This window comes from Branchiostoma belcheri, unplaced genomic scaffold, assembly GCF_001625305.1.
Source record: "Branchiostoma belcheri isolate BF01 breed outbred unplaced genomic scaffold, Haploidv18h27 scaffold59, whole genome shotgun sequence".
In the NCBI taxonomy this organism is placed as follows: Eukaryota; Metazoa; Chordata; class Leptocardii; order Amphioxiformes; family Branchiostomatidae; genus Branchiostoma; species Branchiostoma belcheri.
Genome location: NW_017804231.1, coordinates 1,419,115 through 1,437,944, shown reverse-complemented (window position 1 = coordinate 1,437,944; position 18,830 = coordinate 1,419,115). Strand labels below are relative to the sequence as shown.

Sequence of the window (18,830 nt, the reverse complement as noted above, 5' to 3'; positions counted from 1 at the left end):
TATGAGTTGAGTTTGATATGTGATATGATAATTATGGTTGATTGACTTTCTAATTATCTGCAAATATGAAATTTTGCCATTTACCAATATGGTATGTAGCACAATTTTCTCATTGAAATTCGTATGAAAATTGCTGACCAATTAGGCTAGTTCCGATGGCGTCGCCAAAAAATTGTTGTTCCAGCTCCGCGGAGCTCATTTGCGTAGAGTCCTTCGATTCGTCGTGTGTTTCTCTTCACGTCGTGTGGGTGAGAGAGGTCGAGTCTGTGCCGAGTCTTTCACCAGTTTCTGTCGAGATTTCATCCTAGTTTTTGTGTGTTTGCATCGTTTTGCTCCAACATACCTTGCAGGTACGTACACAGAACATTCACGTGTAACAGATTTCAGTACTAGTGGAAGAAATGATGAAGAATGCCTCGTGCATTTTTGTGACGTGTCGTGGTGGATCGCTATATATATTATGAAAAGTCTTCACCCCAAAATACTTGATGTTTGCATTCTAGCAAAAAAGAACATTACAACCCAACATTACCCCTCGTAGACCTGTGCTATTATTTCGCAAAAAGACGGTTTGACTGGTTTTATCTATCACAAGATGGAAGTTTGGTATCCGTAAACAAAAGTGAAGGCTCTGTAATGGGTTTTTGGATCTCTTGAATGATTCTTGGTAAAGTGTTAAATCGAAGACCATTGATCTAATTTTATAATGTTTGAATGTCTCGTGCTGACATCAATGCAGAGGTTTGAACAAGTATCGATTGGCAAAACAGATTGTGGTTTTTGATGTTTGTTACGTATATCCGTAACCCCCTCACTCGTCTCGTCCCCTCATCTTCCCGCCTTCACGAGGTTTCCATCATGAGTCTGGTCGTCATGTGTCTGAAGAGTAGCCTGGGTGCCCCCCTTGGGGGAGCCGTTACAAATTCGGATGGCACCCAGGCTATCTGAAGAGGGCGTGAGGGATGGTTCACTAACTATTGTAGGCCAGTCGAACACAGAAACTGGCGGTATGCCTAAATACCTCAACCGACCGCAACTGACCGCGTAATGGGTTAATATGCAGTATACATGGGCTAACAACCTTTTCCAATGCTCTGGATACATTGTCTATACTTGTATACATGGAAACAAGTGCTTCTGCAAAAGCTGACCATTTTCGCCGCTTACAGGCTTACAGTTTTTACGAACATTTTCCCCATCCTATCATTTCAATTTACCTAAGTTATATAAATGGTTCTAGTTCTCATCAACATTGTATATAATGAGAGAACATGCACTTCTATATTTCAACTCTTTAAGTTTAAAACATTACAAAAATCAAGTATATAACAGTTTATAACCTGTTTTCTCTCTTTTAAGAGTCTTTTTAACAGAATAAAAAATGAGACACAAAAGTACATTTTAACTTAAATTATAAGTAACGTTAATATATATATATATATAATTTATTACAAAATCTCTTCTATGGCTTTGTCCCCAACATCTAAGTTTACAAACCTCGTGACATTCAACCAGGGCTTTAGCCAGCGCCCGTTTTACCGACAATTGACGGTATTTTTTCCCGTCGGACGGTAAAAATATAAGTCCTACCGTCAACATTGACGGTCAAAAATCGTGGGTGAAGACATTAAACTTAGCAAAAAATGTAGCGAATTTGAATGAGCCACGGCGCGGGGTCTTTCCAAAGCGCGTCGCGTCTTTTCAAAACGCCGCGGGCCCACACATTTCTTATTTAAATACGGCGGGAAACCTGACTTCAAGGAACGTGCCGATGTCTGTTAACTCGGTTCTTTTCTTCAATGTTGCTGTCTGTTTAAACAACATGTGCTAACGGCCACATAAGAACAATGGCTCGACTCAGACTCACGCTGGTAACTGTACATGACAATAAGATAAATAAACAACATGTGGCAACGAACAAAGAAATATCAAACGTTTTGAAAATATACTGTACTTGAATTTTCATACCATCGCAAGAAAACGGAGATCGATCTACGCAAAGTGGCTTTATTATTTATATAAACTTCGTTAAACCACCTTCGAAGACTTGAGCGGCAGCATAAAGATAAATTTTCTGGAGCCGATCGCTGAAGCAAGTTTTTGCCGGCGTACGTAACTCCCTCCGCGGCAAAATCCCATATGCCGTAGCGAAATCGCGTCTCAGCACTTCCCCAAATCAACTCCATGGCCGCTAAAGTCTGCAAATGAGGTTAAACTTCCTCATTTCGGTTGAGAAGCGAAGCTACTAGTATAAAATCATGTGCATGGCGGCCATTTTGTTTGCTACCCGAAGTCTTCCGAATGATCTAAATAAGGAAATCGTCGGAAATCTGAGCCACATCCCTCGCTGTCGGCATGCGCTCGGGGCTGGCTCGGTGGAAATCGGAGGCTGTGGCGTCAGGACTAGGTTTATTTGCATGGCTCGGGAAGCTGCCGCGGCTTGAATCGCAGCGGGATTTGGGCGCCGGGCGGGTCAAACAAAGGGAATATGAAGTTGTGAGGACCATAGTTTTTTTCATTCTTCAAATTGCAGATTGTGTAATTTTTATCCTGAAATCTTGAAAATCTATCTGCAAATGCAGACTGAAGACGGTATTAGAACACTGAATACATGAAGTGTGCGGGGGGGCATGATGTCGATCACCGGATCATGATTTTTTTCGCGTTGACCCTGATTCAACCCTAAAATAATACTCGAAGAGAACTTCAAAAGTCATCTTTTACTAATCATATATAATTGTTTACATTATATCATTTGATCAACCTGATCTATTAAAAATTGTCAATGGAAAATACCTTGCCAAACAATGCAATACCTATTTAAGTTAATTAAACACTCACTCATTAATTAATTAATTTCCTAAAATACAAAAGACATGTTGGTGAAAGTTAGGCACCCAGGTAATATAAATAGTTCCACAGACAGCTATGTAGGCCGGAGCTTCTATTGCGTGCGATCTACGTTTGGTCAGAAAATACACCCCCCCCCCAACCACACACACACACAAAAACACCGATCCGGGAACGCCTGAAAAGGAGGCTTTTAATAAGCTTTACCTGCAGCGCCTTGATTGGTCGGACGTGTGACCCTCTGGACTGCCGGCTAATGGAAATCTGAACATCTAGACTAATCCACACTGCTAATGCTCATTGACATAATTTATGCAGTTTATTAAAATCCTTGATTACTGTGAATCCTTGATTATAGACATGTCTTTATCAACATTTTTGGCAAATAATAAAATCAAGTTATTGTTCAAGACAAATTAAGTTGTTTTGTCAGCAGCTTTGTTATGCAACATTAATAGAACTATGATTTTGAAATTAGCAACCATAATGGAAAGTATACAAACGTCCAAGGCATAAATGGTAAAAAGTGCACTCGCAACAACGACATCTAGCGACATGCGGCAACTCAGCATGTCTGCATGGCCGTCGCAACAACGACATCTAGCGACATGCGGTGACTTAGCATGTCTGCATGGCCGTTGAAGGGTGGAACCGTTGATCCATCCATCCGTTGATCCAATCTCAATCTCGTCTGAGTTACCATTTTCGCGCATGCGAAAATGGTAAAAAACACTAACTCTGACGTATTTACCAGTTTTTAAAAGTTATTCATTGTTGCGCCTGCATGGGGAATCTCTGGACACTTTTTGCTTTATACAGGCAACAGACCGTAAACAAATAGTACCATAACCAACTTATAATAGCTATATACCGAGTGTTTTCCAGCCTGACATCCAAGCTGCTAAGCACGTACGCCTACCGGCTTGACCTCCATTGACCTCAAGGAGGAACGCTTTGCGGAACCAACCAACGAACTTCGGGGGGGGGGTGGCTAGACAGATCATTTATTTCAAAAGTTGGATGTCGATCCCTTCATGCTTTTAAATTTCATTCATACAAGCATAGACAATGTGTCCAGAGCGTTGGAAAAGGTTGTTAGCCCATGTATACTGCATATTAACCCATTACGCGGTAGGTTGAGGTAGGTTGCGGTCGGTTGAGGTATTTAGGCAGACCCCAGAAACTTGCATGTAGAAATATAACCTGGGCGTTAGATGACCAAATAATATGTTCTTACTCTGAAAAACATCGAGTTTAATATCCTTCAAATATCAGTCTCTCTTTACTTCAAATATCAGTAACCAGTACATGTACTTACTTTACTTAAAATACATGTATCAGAGTTATCAACCAAGAACTGAAGGTGTTCAAAAACTCATATCTTCCAAGAACTGACATAGAGTGGAACAGGAAAGCTTTAAACAAGGAGGTTAAATAATAAAAAAAACTCCTACAGTTAGACTTGCAAAGAAATTGAAAGATTAGTGTAGCAGGTCATTCAGTGTAGTGTTGTATAGCTAGCTGCCAACACACCACGTGCATGCAAAGCTGGTGTGTTATGCCGAAGAGCTGTTATACCGGTTATGCTGATACAGATAAAAATAGTGATGCATACCTAAACCCAATTTTAGGTTCAGGTCCGGATTCAAGTCCAGAACTAAAAGTCCGGAACTAAACCTATGGCATAGACAAAATGGCATGTTGGCAACCTTGCAATGTTGTCTGGGTGAAACTTTGGCCACATAACATGGAGGCCGATACTTGACGATGCCCGATGGCAATGTTTTCTACATTTTGCAGCAAATATTTTGCAATCTAAGGAGGTTTTAGGTATGTGAAATGGTCTTCCATGGTAATAAGTCTGGACTCGGTTCTTGACATTAAGGTTTTTTTATTTTATTTTATTCACATGGATTTTTGAGCATTGGATAGGAAGCACTTGTTGTGCTTATGTAAATCCGCTGCTCATAAAACATAATACAAATGTAAACATAAAGATGACATAAAGTATAGCATTAACATAAAATGAAAGTGGCTGGCGCACCAATACCTAGCATAACATTATTGAGATTGGTAAAATCTTCCAGAGTGGTGGATATAGTTAAACACAATATCAAAGATACGGCAGTTGGTAGTGTATGGGAGGGAGGGGCTACCTGTAAGAAGTAAAGTACATAATGTGGCGTCGTTTACGTTGAGTGGGTCGGAAGGGAGTATGTTTTCAAGATGAAGGCAAGATATGGATAACAACATTTTGGTCCTTTCAGTATTATAACATTTGCAGTGTAATAAATAGTGTTCTGGTGTCTCATTTGGATGCCCACATTTGCACTCGGGACTACTGATACAGTGATGCTGGAATAAGTGGTAGTTCAGCTGGCTGAAACCAAGCCTGAGTCTGGTAAGGTGAGTTACATGGTGTCCGTGGCCGTGAGAGTAGTGAGGATGTCTGGGCATGGAAGGTTTTTTGAACTTGAACCTAAACATTCTTACAAGTCCGGAAGTCCGGATCCAAGTCCAGTGAACTGGTATGCATCACTAGATAAAAACACTCTAAATATCCAATTAGAAATGTTTCACTTTGCTGCTTTTGTAAGGTAACATTTAACTTCACAAATGCGCATGCCTTTATACAATGCAGTTTGATTTTTACAGACGTCTGTGGGACTGGTTTCAGTTGCTGATACCATGGCTACAAATAGCAGCAGCCCAGATGGTATCAGCAGTGAACCACAAGGTGGACTTGGCAGCAGATGTTCCACCCCAAAAGCCTGCAACTACGGGTGTGAGGAGTGCAGCAAGCAGTTCAGTCAGCTGGGCAGTCTGAAGATTCACATGCGGACTCACACAGGGGAGAAACCCTACAGGTGTGATGAGTGCCGCAGACAGTTCAGTCAGCAGAGTCATCTGACAGCTCACATGCATACTCACACAGGAGAGAAACCCTACAGGTGTGAGGAATGCAGCAGGCAGTTCAGTCGGCTGGGCAGTCTGAAGATTCACATGCGGACTCACACAGGGGAGAAACTCTACAGGTGTGAGGAGTGCAGCAGACAGTTCAGTCTGCTGAGTCATCTGACAACTCACATGCATACTCACACAGGGGACAAACCCTACAAGTGTGAAGAGTGTAGCAAGCAGTTCAGTCAGCTGGGCAGTCTAAAGACTCACATGCATACTCACACAGGGGACAAACCCTACAGGTGTGAGGAGTGCAGCAGACAGTTCAGTCAGCTGAGTCATCTGAAGACTCACATGCGGACTCACACAGGAGAGAAACCCTACAGCTGTGATGAATGCAGCAGGCAGTTCAGTCAGCTGAGTAGTCTGAAGTCTCACATGAGGACTCACACAGGGGAGAAACCCTACAGGTGTGAGGAGTGCAGCAGGCAGTTCAGTACCATGGGCAATCTGAAGCAACATATGCGGACTCACACAGGTGAGAAACCCTACACGTGCGAGAAGTGCAGCAGGCAGTTCAGTGATGTGGCTAATCTGAAGAGACACATCAGGACCCACACGGGAGAAACCCTACACGTGTGAGGAGTGCAGCAGACAGTTCAGTCGGCTGGGTCGTCTGAAGAGACATATGCAGTCTCACACAAGAGAATGACAGATGTAGTAACAATTGGATCGGGCGGTTAATAAAAACTGGTGCTCAGAAATTCCATAAGTGGACTCATACAGAAAGGAGGGCAGCACGTAGTTTATCAAAACAACTTCACACAAATTTGATAATCTAATATGCATGCAAGCATTCACCATGAGGTCGAAGATGTATGTAGTGTATCCAGTTTTCAAACTGTTTACTTGAAAAGCAAAACAAAATCCATTTGTAAAGACTGCTGTGAGAAGAAGGAATCCTCTGATGAATCGAACACCTCTGTGACCCACAAAGAAGAGAAATGCACCATTGATGTTTTTCTGACCTATACTAACTGTAGGAATATTGGTTTTGAACTTGTAGGAAAGTTTTTTTCAATAATCGTTCATAGTTGTTTGATACAATTGTATTTTAGAAACTTAGGAAATATTTGTTTGACTAACTAGTTATTCTACCTTTTTTCTTGTTCTAGTTGTTGGCTCATAGTTTAAATAAGTCAACTCATAGTCATAAGTCAGTTGTGCAAGTCAAGTCATGCTTGTTATATGCTTATGGATGAGAACTTATTTAATGTTTTGTTATATCAACCTAGTCTTGAGAAAAAAACTTGTAGGACATGTAGTCAGTCTACTATCTGATACTAATCTGTAGCATGTTAATTTTGTACATTTATATTATCATAACCTGTTATCAACATTTAGTTTCGTCTAGAAGTACAGTACTATGTAGTGGTAGAGACTGTAGGAAATGCTGTTTAAAAGACAGGACTGCGGTACTGTTATTAATATTATTATCACGCACAGATTTGTAGAATTTTAGAGTATGCCACATGGTAGTAATGGTAGAACCACCATACACTCTAATGTTTCGAGTTTGATTTTAAAGTTCATGTTCATTTTTAGTTTTGGTTGACACGTTTGTTCACACCATTATATAGCAAATAAAGTCTCTAAGTGTTTCTCCCTGTTGCATTCTAGGCAAAAACGGTTCGAGATAGCATAACAACCTTGGACATCAATGTAAACAGGTAGCAGGTCTAAAGACCAAAGGACAGACCAGATTTAGAAAGTCCAGTTCTGAACAAGAAAAGGCAACACGAGTTAACTCTAGTTAGGTCACTTATTAGGAAATCTTTATTGTAAGACTAGCCATATCTGCAAAATCTATATATACTGAACAACTTAAACCTCTGCAAGGAACTGTTTTCAGGGCACATTGGTGTGTACTCTAAATGGTATAACTTACATGAAGTTATTAGTGATACTCCCACGTGTACGTAATTATTTCAAGGTCATATCACCGGTACCTGTCTTGTGAAGCATTTGTTTGGTACAAAAATTACTTACTTTTCAAAGAAAGAGGAACATGCCAAGAGTTACTCTTAACAAAATGTAAAAAAGCTCCGTAAATTACACTGTTACACATGTACAGTATCATCCAACCATTGTACGCTTCCTACCTCTCAGCCTTACTTCATCTAACTTCTTAATAACATCCTTTGCCTTTCTTGAGTGTTTAGTGTAACTTTTAAGAATGACACGGAACAGTGTCTCAGTGTTTGGATGTGTGCTGAGAAACGCTTTCTCCAAGACGTACAGATCCACCCCCTTATCTTCAGGGAGCTGAGACACCGAGCTAAGACCGAAGTCGATCAGAATGACCTGCGGCTCAGGCATCGTTGCGTCCTGTTTCAGCATTATGTTAGACGTGGTCAGGTCTCCGTGGATGATGTCTCCGTCGTGCATGGTCGCGAGGGTTTTTCCGATCTTGTCCATGATTGGTTGCAGGGCGCCGAAGCTGTCGCCTGCGTGGATGGACTGCACAGCCACGATGTAGTCACGCGAGGTGGTCGCAGACTGCATGTCTTCCATGTAGATACAGTTGGACTGGTAGTTGACAAAGTAGATACAGGGGGTGGGGATACCTGTAGGAGTGGGAGAAAGACAAAGTGATGACGTCACACTTCAAAGAAGCCACGTGACAAGCTGCACTGGGTCAGTCTACTGAGGAAGACCAGAGCAACTGGTCGAAAGCTCTAGGTGAGAGAATTTTTTTTTGTGCTGGACCAAAAGTTTTAACTTTAAACATGTAACTACCAACACAGATGAAATTTCATGATAGAACAATTTAAATCATTATCAGCCATTATTATTGTTCATTTCAAAATCATTGTTACAAAGCTCATCCTGATTTAAGTACAATGTGTCTCACTCTGGTCTCTAATTTTAGAGCTTCATACACTATAGCAATTCTTTACAAAGTGGGACTTTTTCAAAGTTGACATACTCCAAGTCTCCAACAGATACATGTATTTGATTTGATTTGGATTACAATGGTAGATAAGTGCTGCATAAATTTGGAAAGTCACATTAATTTGAAATCTTACTACCCTGTACAGTATACTAAAATCTTCTCTTTGAGTTTGAAAAGGCTTAGGGTGTTGCTATTATTGACAATCATCTCTCCAGTACTCTCCTAACATATCAAAATACTACTACATGTTCCAGTGTACAGTACAAATAGTGCAACTTTCAAAGTTTGATTTAGATTAAGTGTGCAAATTTTTCGACTAGTTTGTGAAATTACCAAATATTTCATATATAATAATAACTTATCACTCATCAGTGTACCTGCTTTCCTTGCCCGAGCCACTGTCCTGGCTTCTCCCTGTGTCCTCTTGGTTGTCAGCTTTTCGTCCAGTCTGGGGTGCCTGTACTTCTTACTGAACCGTTCCTTCAGTACCGTGGGTTTGCCTAGAAACGTGCCCCGGTACAGCCTGGCCTCGGCGCCCTGCTTGAAGAGGGTGAACCCCGGGTGTGGAAGCGAGCCCGGGGGTCCAGAGACAGACGACCCGCCCGAAGCAGAAGCGGACTTGGCCTGCGTTTCGATAACCTGTGCCACGGTCGGGATTTCAACCGCTTTACTGGAACTTGCACTCGCAGAGGCTGAAGAAGAATCGCCCGCGCCTCTTTCGCTTGGCTGCACGCTCTTCTCCATTTGTCTGCCTTCCAAACGATTACAAAGGACCCTTCTATACAGGAAGAAGCTTAGGAGTCGACTGTCACTCTCCAGGGGTAGCTAGCTAGAAGTGTTTTGACGACAAGAAAGAGACAAAACGTGGTAAAATTTCACCCTCCCTTTGCAGGTAAATGGTGACCCTTGACCGGATTGATCCACAACAAAAGACAAAATATTGCAATATAGTCGTAGTCAATTAACAATACAATAAATAAAGTAAAAATGCAGTGGAAAATAAAATTAAATTAAATTTAGTCCATGTTAATAGTCCATGTTAATGGAGGTTTGAATCATAAGACAAATGTTTCGATCAAATACAAAATATAGTCAAGGACCCTGATTTTGAAATAGTACAGTCCACTTTTCGCGCAAAGGCTCCTGGGTCAGGGTGAATAAGACACCGCAAACAAACCAAAACCGGCATTTTCAATTAAATTGCTAGTAACGCGACAAAAGTGCTAACAAAACCAATAACCCATGTTTTCCTTCTACATGATATATTGCCTTGTATTCAGAATTAAATAGCTTTTAGTCCTTTAGTTATTTTCTATTAGTCTGTTATGTACCTTTACCGACTTGCACATTTTGATGCGTTCCAGGCAATAGGAAGATAACAATGGCGACCGCAGAAGGTGAAAGTGACGACGGGCCGCGGGAAACCAAGCTGGTTTTGTACCATTTTGTTACATCATTTTACTCCCAGAAGGTGTGTAGACACAGCGTACACTTATATGCACCCTACCTTTCTGCAAATTCCAAGATTTGTGCAGAAATCACGTTGCAATTCAATATTGAAGCAGTGGTGGGCGGGGCGACTAGTGAAAGTGACACCGTTCGGTATTATTAGCATAACACCTTTGCTAGAATATAATTCATGAAGAAAAAACTTACCCCAAAATTTTCTGATCATCACAACGTATGATTCCTTGAATTTTCCTTGAATTGTTAAATTTTAATTTCCCTATAGAAATTAAGTATGAAATTGTTATATTATATACAACGGTGAATGGAAGTAGAAGGACAGGAAGTGTAATAATATACCCCAGTGGTATTTTTAGAGCATTATGTTTGCTTGGTGAATCTCACGCCACTGTGTTTGTACCATAGCAGCTCTCATGTGATGTTTCCTATTCTTGAATAACACCAATGTAATGATTGTACATACTCAGTACAGTGCTATGTTGGGACCATTGATAAGATACTATTAATGATATTGGAGAACTCTTTACAATTAAGCACATACAATATACTTTCTGTACCATTGACTTGACCATGAATGCTACGTACCCTGTTAATGTTTAGCAGTGTGTTCTTTTTCTTGAACTGTTTATTGCTTTAGATCAGAAAAGGGTGAATTCAGTAGACAGTGTGGCATTTTTTTCAATTTGCCACTAGGATATATGGGTCATTAACTTGGCATGAAAAGTAATGAATATGTAATTTTCTGCTTGTTTCATTGATTCGGTCTCCCAATAGTGAGTTATAGACAATATAGAAATGTACACCTTTGGTGGCACGATTGCAATGAAACTATCATTACCAATGGCAAATCAATTGATATGCATCAAGACTTACAGAATTAGAACAAAACCATGTGCCTTAAAACTAGAAGCTTATAGATATACGCTTCCACTGAAAAACAATAGCTTATACTCATTGCAACAATGGAAACAAGATGGTAGGTTGGTGGGGGATAAAGAACAGCAAAATTTATTGGGGATTTGATAGCAGTCTCATCTACAAAGTATGGTTTTAGGATGTTTTTAATGCATCAATTCATTTAGTTATCGTATTAAATGGTCATTTTGTTGCATTTGACTGAGATATGATATTTTAGATATATCAGATGAAGTGGTGGTCATTGATGGAAACAAGATGGAAATATTGTAGCAGTACAAAATATAATGCTTCTCAACAATTTGAAATTTGAACAGTGTATTAATATTGTAAGTATACAGTAAATTGAATGGTTTCGTTACATAAATTTTTCCAACTGATTGACCACAAATTTTTTCAGGACTCTAAACAGGAAACACAACATTTTTCCCCAGGCCTAACCTTACATTGTACCCTTCACTCCCCAGGCACGACTGGCCCTTATAGAGAAGTGTCTAAAGTACGAGGAACATGATGTCAGCCTGCCTCTTAACGAGAACACGGAGCCGTGGTTCATGCGTATCAACCCGTCGGGCGAGGTTCCTGTCCTGGTACACGGGGAACAGATCCTGGCAGACGCCAACAGTATCATCGACTACATAGAGGAAACCTTCACTGATGGTAAATCCTGTTTAAGGGGCATTATGTAGCATTTTTCGCCAAAAGTGACATATTTTAAAGGTATCAAAAGCAATTTCAGGGCGGCTTAATAAACAAATTTTCTAAATTAAGAAATCTGTCTGAAATTGACATTCACTGCCCTACTTACAATCCAGTAGGGTTGATTCAAGTTAATTTGTAAAAAAAAATGACTGGAAAATTTACTCTTTGTATCATCCTAATGTTACATAATGCATATGACTAGAGAGGTCTTTTATACATGTACATTGCACTTGTCACAGTTGCAAACGAAAATTTAAAACTTATCTCTTGCATTTTTGTTTGTCTCTTTCATTTTCTATGATGTATTTTATTTTGCTGTTCTTGTTGTCTATAGATATATATGTAATATATATGTTTACTGTAGTTTCATTTTATCATTATGTTTGCATGGCTCTGAGCAGCTTTGATGTTTATTTCACTATTCCAGCAAATTTCATCTTTGTACAATTTTGTGCCCCAGAATGAGAGATTTCCATTGAAGTAAGTTGGTCCCGCTTTCCTTTTATTTTCTGTTGTAGCATTATCTGTATCTTCCAGAACTTCCTCTTCGAAATTCCTGCGTTGTTTTTGTGAATGTTGTTTGTTCAAAGGTTTGTTGCTTTTCCATGAGAGCACAATAAATTGTGAAGTAAAAAAGTCAATATAAGCCAATTGATACCCTTCCTTAAAGCATACTTAAATTTTTGCAATAACCATCTAAGTAACAATCAAGGGTTCAACCATATATTATTATTGCTTTGAAAAGAAAAAGATCTGACTGCTTCCCATGATAACTTAGATTTTCTTATCTTGATAATTATGATGAATAACTCTAGTAAATTGATAAGGCGTCAATCTGAAATATAGCACTTTTACAGTACTTTCCCATTTTAAGTAACTGTTGTGCATACATTTCTCCGTTGTTCCGTGTAGACTCCGTACCGAGGCTTGTGCCTCCCGAGGACACCAGGGCGGGAAGGCGCGTCCGATATTTCCGTGAGATCCTGGACAACCTGCCCGTGGCGGCGTATACCCACGGCTGTATCCTCCACCCGCAGCTGACAGCAGACAGCATGATTCCCAGCTACGCTACCGCTAAACTAAAAGGTAATAAAAGTGAACAGCACAAAGCAGTGTTTCAGCCAGCCTGAGTTATTTTTGCCCATCATCTCAGTTTTGTTTGATGTAACATCATGTCAAGCAAGTCTGAAAAGTGTTCTTTGCCATATCTTTAAGTATCCCACCACCAGTGTTTCTGTCCTTGGTGCTGAAAGACATTCTTGTCACAACCATGTATCATGATATTATAAATAAGTTTCTGTCCCAGTGCTGAAGTGCTTTCATCAGCCATACAACAGTTCCTTGTTGCTGTATAATGTTAGTATACAGTACCACTTGAAGTACTTTCCTCAACGTTACTGAATACAATTCTGGTGTATTACCAGGTTTGTGTTGCAGTAAACTTTAGCATCGTACTATAAAACAAACAAACATTAAAACCAGACCTGTGTCCATCCAGGCATGATAGCTCAGACAGAACAGACGCTGACCAAGCGCGCGAGCGAACACCCCGACCTGAGCGAGGCGTACATGAAGAAACAGAAGCAGCTTCAACAGCAGCTGCAGCAGCATGACGACATCAACTACATGAAGAGGCTGCTGCAGGACCTGGAGGAGACTCTCGACTTCGTGGAGAAGGAACTCGTCCTCAGGTTCAAGGAGACGCAAGGTAGGCTATTAACAAGACACATATTGATATACATTCAAACTTGTCTAAGACGACCACCCAGGGGACCAAGGAAAAGTGGTCTTCTTATACAAAAAGTGAGGGTGACAAAAATGCAGCAAAAGCAACCCACCTTACCAGAGATTGCTCCATTGATCCAAAGTGACCCACCTGCATGGTACCAGCTTACACAGCACAAAGACTGTCATGCTGTCGAATCAATGGAAAAGTGGCCGATTCCATCAGGATTTCTTGCTAGTTATCATCAAAAAACGTTTTCCGCCATACACTTGAAAATGAAGTGGTCACTTGGAAGTTTGACTGTACTTCTATTAATACTCCATCGGATTGAATATCAAATTACATAATGTATATATATACCCATACACAAGTACACATGGTCAAACACACATGTACACTCCAAACTAAAACCATAGCCTCATTTCTAGAGATAAAATATGAACCCCATTTCCCTCATTGTTCCACGGAGACAGACACTGTATGGGAATGTAAGACAAGCCATAAACCATGTCAGTACTTCAAACAGACCTCAGGCTAAGCCTAAGTCCTACAGGAGACATCAGCCAAACGCACTGCTATCAACAATTTGTCGCCAGGCCTTATCCTGGCAAATCAGTCTTAGCAAGATTATTGGGAATGAGCTTTGGGTTGTGCGTTCACATAGATCACTGTCAAAAGGCATATGTTGTATCCTAACGATATCTTAATGTACAATGAGGAATAATTCAGAGGTTTGGTTTGTTTGCTTTCTTGTTTATGCCTGCTCAAATTAGGTAAGTTTTCTAATATCCAAGGAACTCTTTCAGTACTTGCAAGACAGTATTAAATTGGTCAGGCAGTTATCTATTTGCCAGACAGTTACCATTTGCCTTAAAAAAATAGATTTAAGAAAAGACAGCTCAATAAAAATGGCTAAAAACATGCCAAAAATTAGCTGAATTCGCAAGCTAAACTTCTGCTTGGAGAGTTAAAATAGATAAATCTTCTGAAAATTTATTAATTCTTCTAGCTAACAAGATGTTTTAAATAAATAAGATGTTTTGAGTCGATTGGATGAAACCATTTTTCTACATTAGTCAGACAGTGCTCTGACAATGTTTCCTACAGTTATCACAGCTTAGCATGTCGAAAAACAAAATTTCATAAATCATTTGGATACTAGTAGTTGAAATGAGCAAAAAGTCAAAGAAAACTAGATCAGCCAGGCGTAATCACATTGGAGTCAGGTGAAATTCCACATGACTAGAACTTGCTACAGACAATTCAATTTGGGGTACAGGACCTTATAGCGTAGCATTCACAACTGCTGTCATCATTCAAACTTAAATTACATCATGGGTCACCAGAAACAATTAGGCTAATAGAATAAGACTTATTCTCAGTCTGTAGAATGTGACTTGGAGGTCAAGGACTTTCTCTAACAATTCAGGTATCAAAATAGGAGCATTTTATGTTTGATTCATGTCCTAAATGGTGCATGTGATATTATGTTTTCTTCAGATAAAAATCTGATTGTGTGAACCAAGAAATTAGATTAGTATGTATTGGCCAAATGTAAGTAAAATGACAAAATTCTTTGGCTTTCTTCCTGCTCATATGCTATCACTAATAGGTTTGTGAATACTTTGAAAATAGGTTGACTGCCTGAATAGGTCTGTGAATGAATACTCCATTACTCTATTGCTCCATTAACAGAAATACACTAGTAAAAAAAAAGAACAGAGTTTATCGGTATGCTCTTAGTGTAAGCACCAATTCTGTAATCTAACAACATATCGTGTGTGCCAGATGTGTCAAACTGTAAGAGAAAACCATGTATTTTCACCCCTGTTACTGACATAATGACAGGGAAAGGTCCTTAATGTCCTCTGTGCACCACACCTACCCATCTATCACTTCCTGACAACCTTGTACCGTTTGGTACATTCAGAATAAATTGGATAGTGTGTGAGTGTGAGTGAGTGAGAATCAGAAAACAGCCCATAGGCACAACAGTATGACAGCTCTGTGTATTGTACATAAAAAAAACTGTTATTCAAGCATCTGGGTAGATTTTGAAATAAGTTTTTAAAATCTATCCAGTTGCTTGAGTTTTCATGTCTATCTCATTACCTGGATTCTAACCTTCATTGACGTAGTTCTGTGTATACATGTATGTCTGTTTTTTTTAAATATTTTGGATTCATGGTCATTTTTTCATTTATGCATTTTCTCTTGCAAAGTCAGTTTACTGGTGCCTTTTCAACATGAGAAGTCAAATTTGATTACCGGTATTATATGTTTTTGTATTTCAAATGCTTGTTGTGATGAGTAACAATGTCTTCTGTAAGCCTTAATCACATTCCAATCATACCATGAATTATTGATAAGGCTATATAGTGTAGTCACCGATGGATTCTCTATGGACTATGACTGTGTCAAGGCCTCCGTCTCTTTCATACACACAATGTAGTTTTTAGCCTAACGACCTCTGAGGGAAACTGTCATTGCTGATGCATATCAAATGATGACTTGCATGAGATATGTTTTTACTAGGGTGGCGAAGCTTCATTAAATTTTCATGATCAGGAGTTGCTATCAATGATCTAATATGAATGAAGCTCACATACATGTACAATATTACTCTCGAAGCAGAGGTTGGTGGGGAAGATTGTGACCAAGAATTATAATATGCCCAGGTTTTTTCCTGTATTGGTGGGGGTAGCGACAGAAAAACAACAGGGCATGTTAAGGTCACAATTATCCCCTACAACCTCTGCTTGGAGATTAATAGAATACACTCATATATACATATACTCTCCACTTAAATCTCTTAGGATATAACAGTGTTAGATAAAGATAGGTGTGTAGGGGGCTCTGAAAGATAAGTCATGAAAATAGAGGCTACAAATGAGTACATCTCCATAATAATACTTTTAGGCTGTTATCGTTAAAAAGTAAGCGTGCATGTTGCGTGAGTGACATCCGGGATTCAAACTCCCACAACCTCTTAAAATTGGTTCAGTGGCAGGGTGGCTAACCACTAGCTGGTCTTACCTCTTGATGTCTTACAAGACTGAATAGATAACCTTTCCTTTCCAAATTTGTTAAGTCTTCTGACCCGCTGTTCCTCCCACAGAGTCAGGACAGCAGATGTGGCTGTGCTGCGAAACCTTCACAGCGGCTGACATTGCGCTGTCCACCCTCCTACACCGGCTGACATTCCTGGGGCTGTCCCGCCGTTACTGGGGCAACGGGATCCGCCCGCACATCCAGAACTACTACACCAGGGTACAGGAACACCCGTCATTCAAACAGGTGAAGTTCAATGTCAAAAAGGCTTCATTTAACGATAGGGCATGTTATGGAGGAAGTTTAAGCTGTAATTTCCAACACAAGGAATTGGACTTAGCTAAATTTTCACCTGTATAATCTAAGTCTTTGTCAAGGACTCACCAGAGCAATCCACTGCCTCTATGACATCTCGTTGGATTGCTCATTCTGTTTTGAATATTGCATTTGATTGATTGGTTGATATTGATTGATTGACAGGTGCTGGGGAACGTGAACAACATCCTCTGGTCGGCCGTCATGCCCACGATATTCCGCATGGTCAAGCGGAGGAGTCCACACATAATGACAGGGGCGTCCGTTCTCGCTCTCTCAGCCTCACTCATGTACATGTATTTCAAGAGGAAGTGGGTTTTTGCGCGGGGTTCGTGGCTAGGACAGAGACTGGTTATGAATATTTGGTCATCTTCGAATGTTTGAGGCAACGTCGTGTGTAGCACTTCTCCAGACATGCCTGCGCATCTATTTACCTCACACTACAGTGTGTCATTTTTAGCTAATCTCTTACCATGATGTTCATAGCCCTAGCAATGGTACTATTAGACAATCTTGTTACGACATGTCCACAGTTGCTCGAAGCAGAAAACTGCCAAATCTCAGTCAGAACAGACTGAAGCCATGACAGACAAGCAGGCATCTCTGAGGAAGTGCTTTTTACGACATATATTATAGGTACAATTAGCATTACGGAGGTGGTATGGACATGTAGGCCACATCAACATTATTTGACTAATACTTAACACAAGATCAGAAGTTGCAAGTGGAAATTCCAAGAATGTTCTCCAACTGTTCTTATTTTAAAGCAGGGATTGAAATATGGTGGTATTGGACGGCCTTGTCGAAGACAGAAACATGTCACTGTAAACTCATCTGGTGTTTCAAGTTAAAACTTTTGTTCCAGTACAAAGAATTGTTCTCACGTAGACTAGACCTTTTGACCAGTCACTCTGGTCTTCCTCAGTAGACTGACCCAGTGAAACTTGTCAGGTGGATCCTCTGAAGTGTGACATCAACACTGACTCAAAGGTATCTGGTGAACGATCAAACATGTAACTTCCAACACAGATGAACTTTTATGACAACACTCATCTGATAATTTGTACGTACCTGCAATGGTTTTAAGAAGAAGAGTGATCGTCAGTCCACCATATTTAAAGCTCAGCTTTGAGAACTCGCACAATGTGAGTTCCATATGTCAAGAACATCCATACATCTCCTGTTTGTATGGCCGTGAATGAAGTATGCTTGGACTTAGAGCAGGGTAAATCATTTCTACACCTTCTCTTCAGCAAAGACCATTTGTATTGTACCCTGCAAAACCATCATTCCAGTGTGTGTGCGTGTGGGTGTGTGTGGGTATTTCTTCCCCTCTAAGGCATTTTCGTGCATCAGCAAAAATTGTGCAAACTATTTCATCGATCACTACATCTGCTACGTACCATACATACCTCATAATTCTTGTAAGACTTGTCACTCGTAGTAGAGCCTGCTTTTCAATTGGATATCTCGGCAAATGTTCTAAAAAGTAGATGGTGCATATTGCTCTTCTCCCTTGCTGAGCTTAAATCTCCCCCAACCCACCCGCAATACTTCACAAAATTTAAAGCTTCTACTTCAAAGCAGATGTGTAAATGTGGTAACAGAACTTTTAGTAAATGAGCAAGGATCTACATCTCCTAATGTTCGGAGTTTGATTGTACAAAAGAAGATGCTTAAGAACCCAATTTACTCCCAGTGCAATCATAAAGGCTATGTTCATGATGACGGCAAGTTTTCTTGAGCCATGAACAACTTGAAAGTTTTAAGACTGGATGCCATTCTAGTTATGTCGACTTTGTTGTTTAGTTGATCCCTCTTAACAGTGATGGCATCCAGACCAGGTCATTTTCAAGCAAAACTACACTGTAGAATGGAAACAGAAAGAAATTAATTGTAAGTCTTGAGCGAAAAAAAATGTAAAAAAAGAAAGGTGTATCATGTTCT

General features: G+C 40.0%; 2 protein-coding genes and 1 pseudogene across 2 annotated transcripts; 2 read left to right on the top strand and 1 right to left on the bottom strand.

The window, feature by feature from the left end:
• The first annotated feature begins 239 nt into the window (after positions 1–239).
• On the top strand, positions 240–7,032 carry LOC109482030 (annotated as a pseudogene).
• A 546-nt stretch (positions 7,033–7,578) lies between these two features.
• On the bottom strand, positions 7,579–9,627 carry LOC109482037 (TP53-regulating kinase-like). Its single transcript, XM_019784689.1, has 2 exons — positions 9,085–9,627; positions 7,579–8,378 (listed from the first exon to the last, which is right to left on the bottom strand). The coding sequence occupies exons 1-2, from the start codon at positions 9,449–9,451 to the stop codon at positions 7,888–7,890; spliced, it is 858 nt and encodes a 285-aa protein (XP_019640248.1). The 5' UTR covers positions 9,452–9,627; the 3' UTR covers positions 7,579–7,887.
• Positions 9,628–10,070: 443 nt separating this feature from the next.
• LOC109482076 (ganglioside-induced differentiation-associated protein 1-like) lies at positions 10,071–18,778 on the top strand. The gene is made up of 6 exons (XM_019784738.1): positions 10,071–10,178; positions 11,557–11,749; positions 12,704–12,877; positions 13,290–13,499; positions 16,636–16,814; positions 17,049–18,778. Exons 1-6 carry the CDS (start codon positions 10,089–10,091, stop codon positions 17,265–17,267), a joined length of 1,065 nt encoding a protein of 354 aa, XP_019640297.1. The 5' UTR covers positions 10,071–10,088; the 3' UTR covers positions 17,268–18,778.
• The last annotated feature ends 52 nt before the right edge of the window (positions 18,779–18,830 follow it).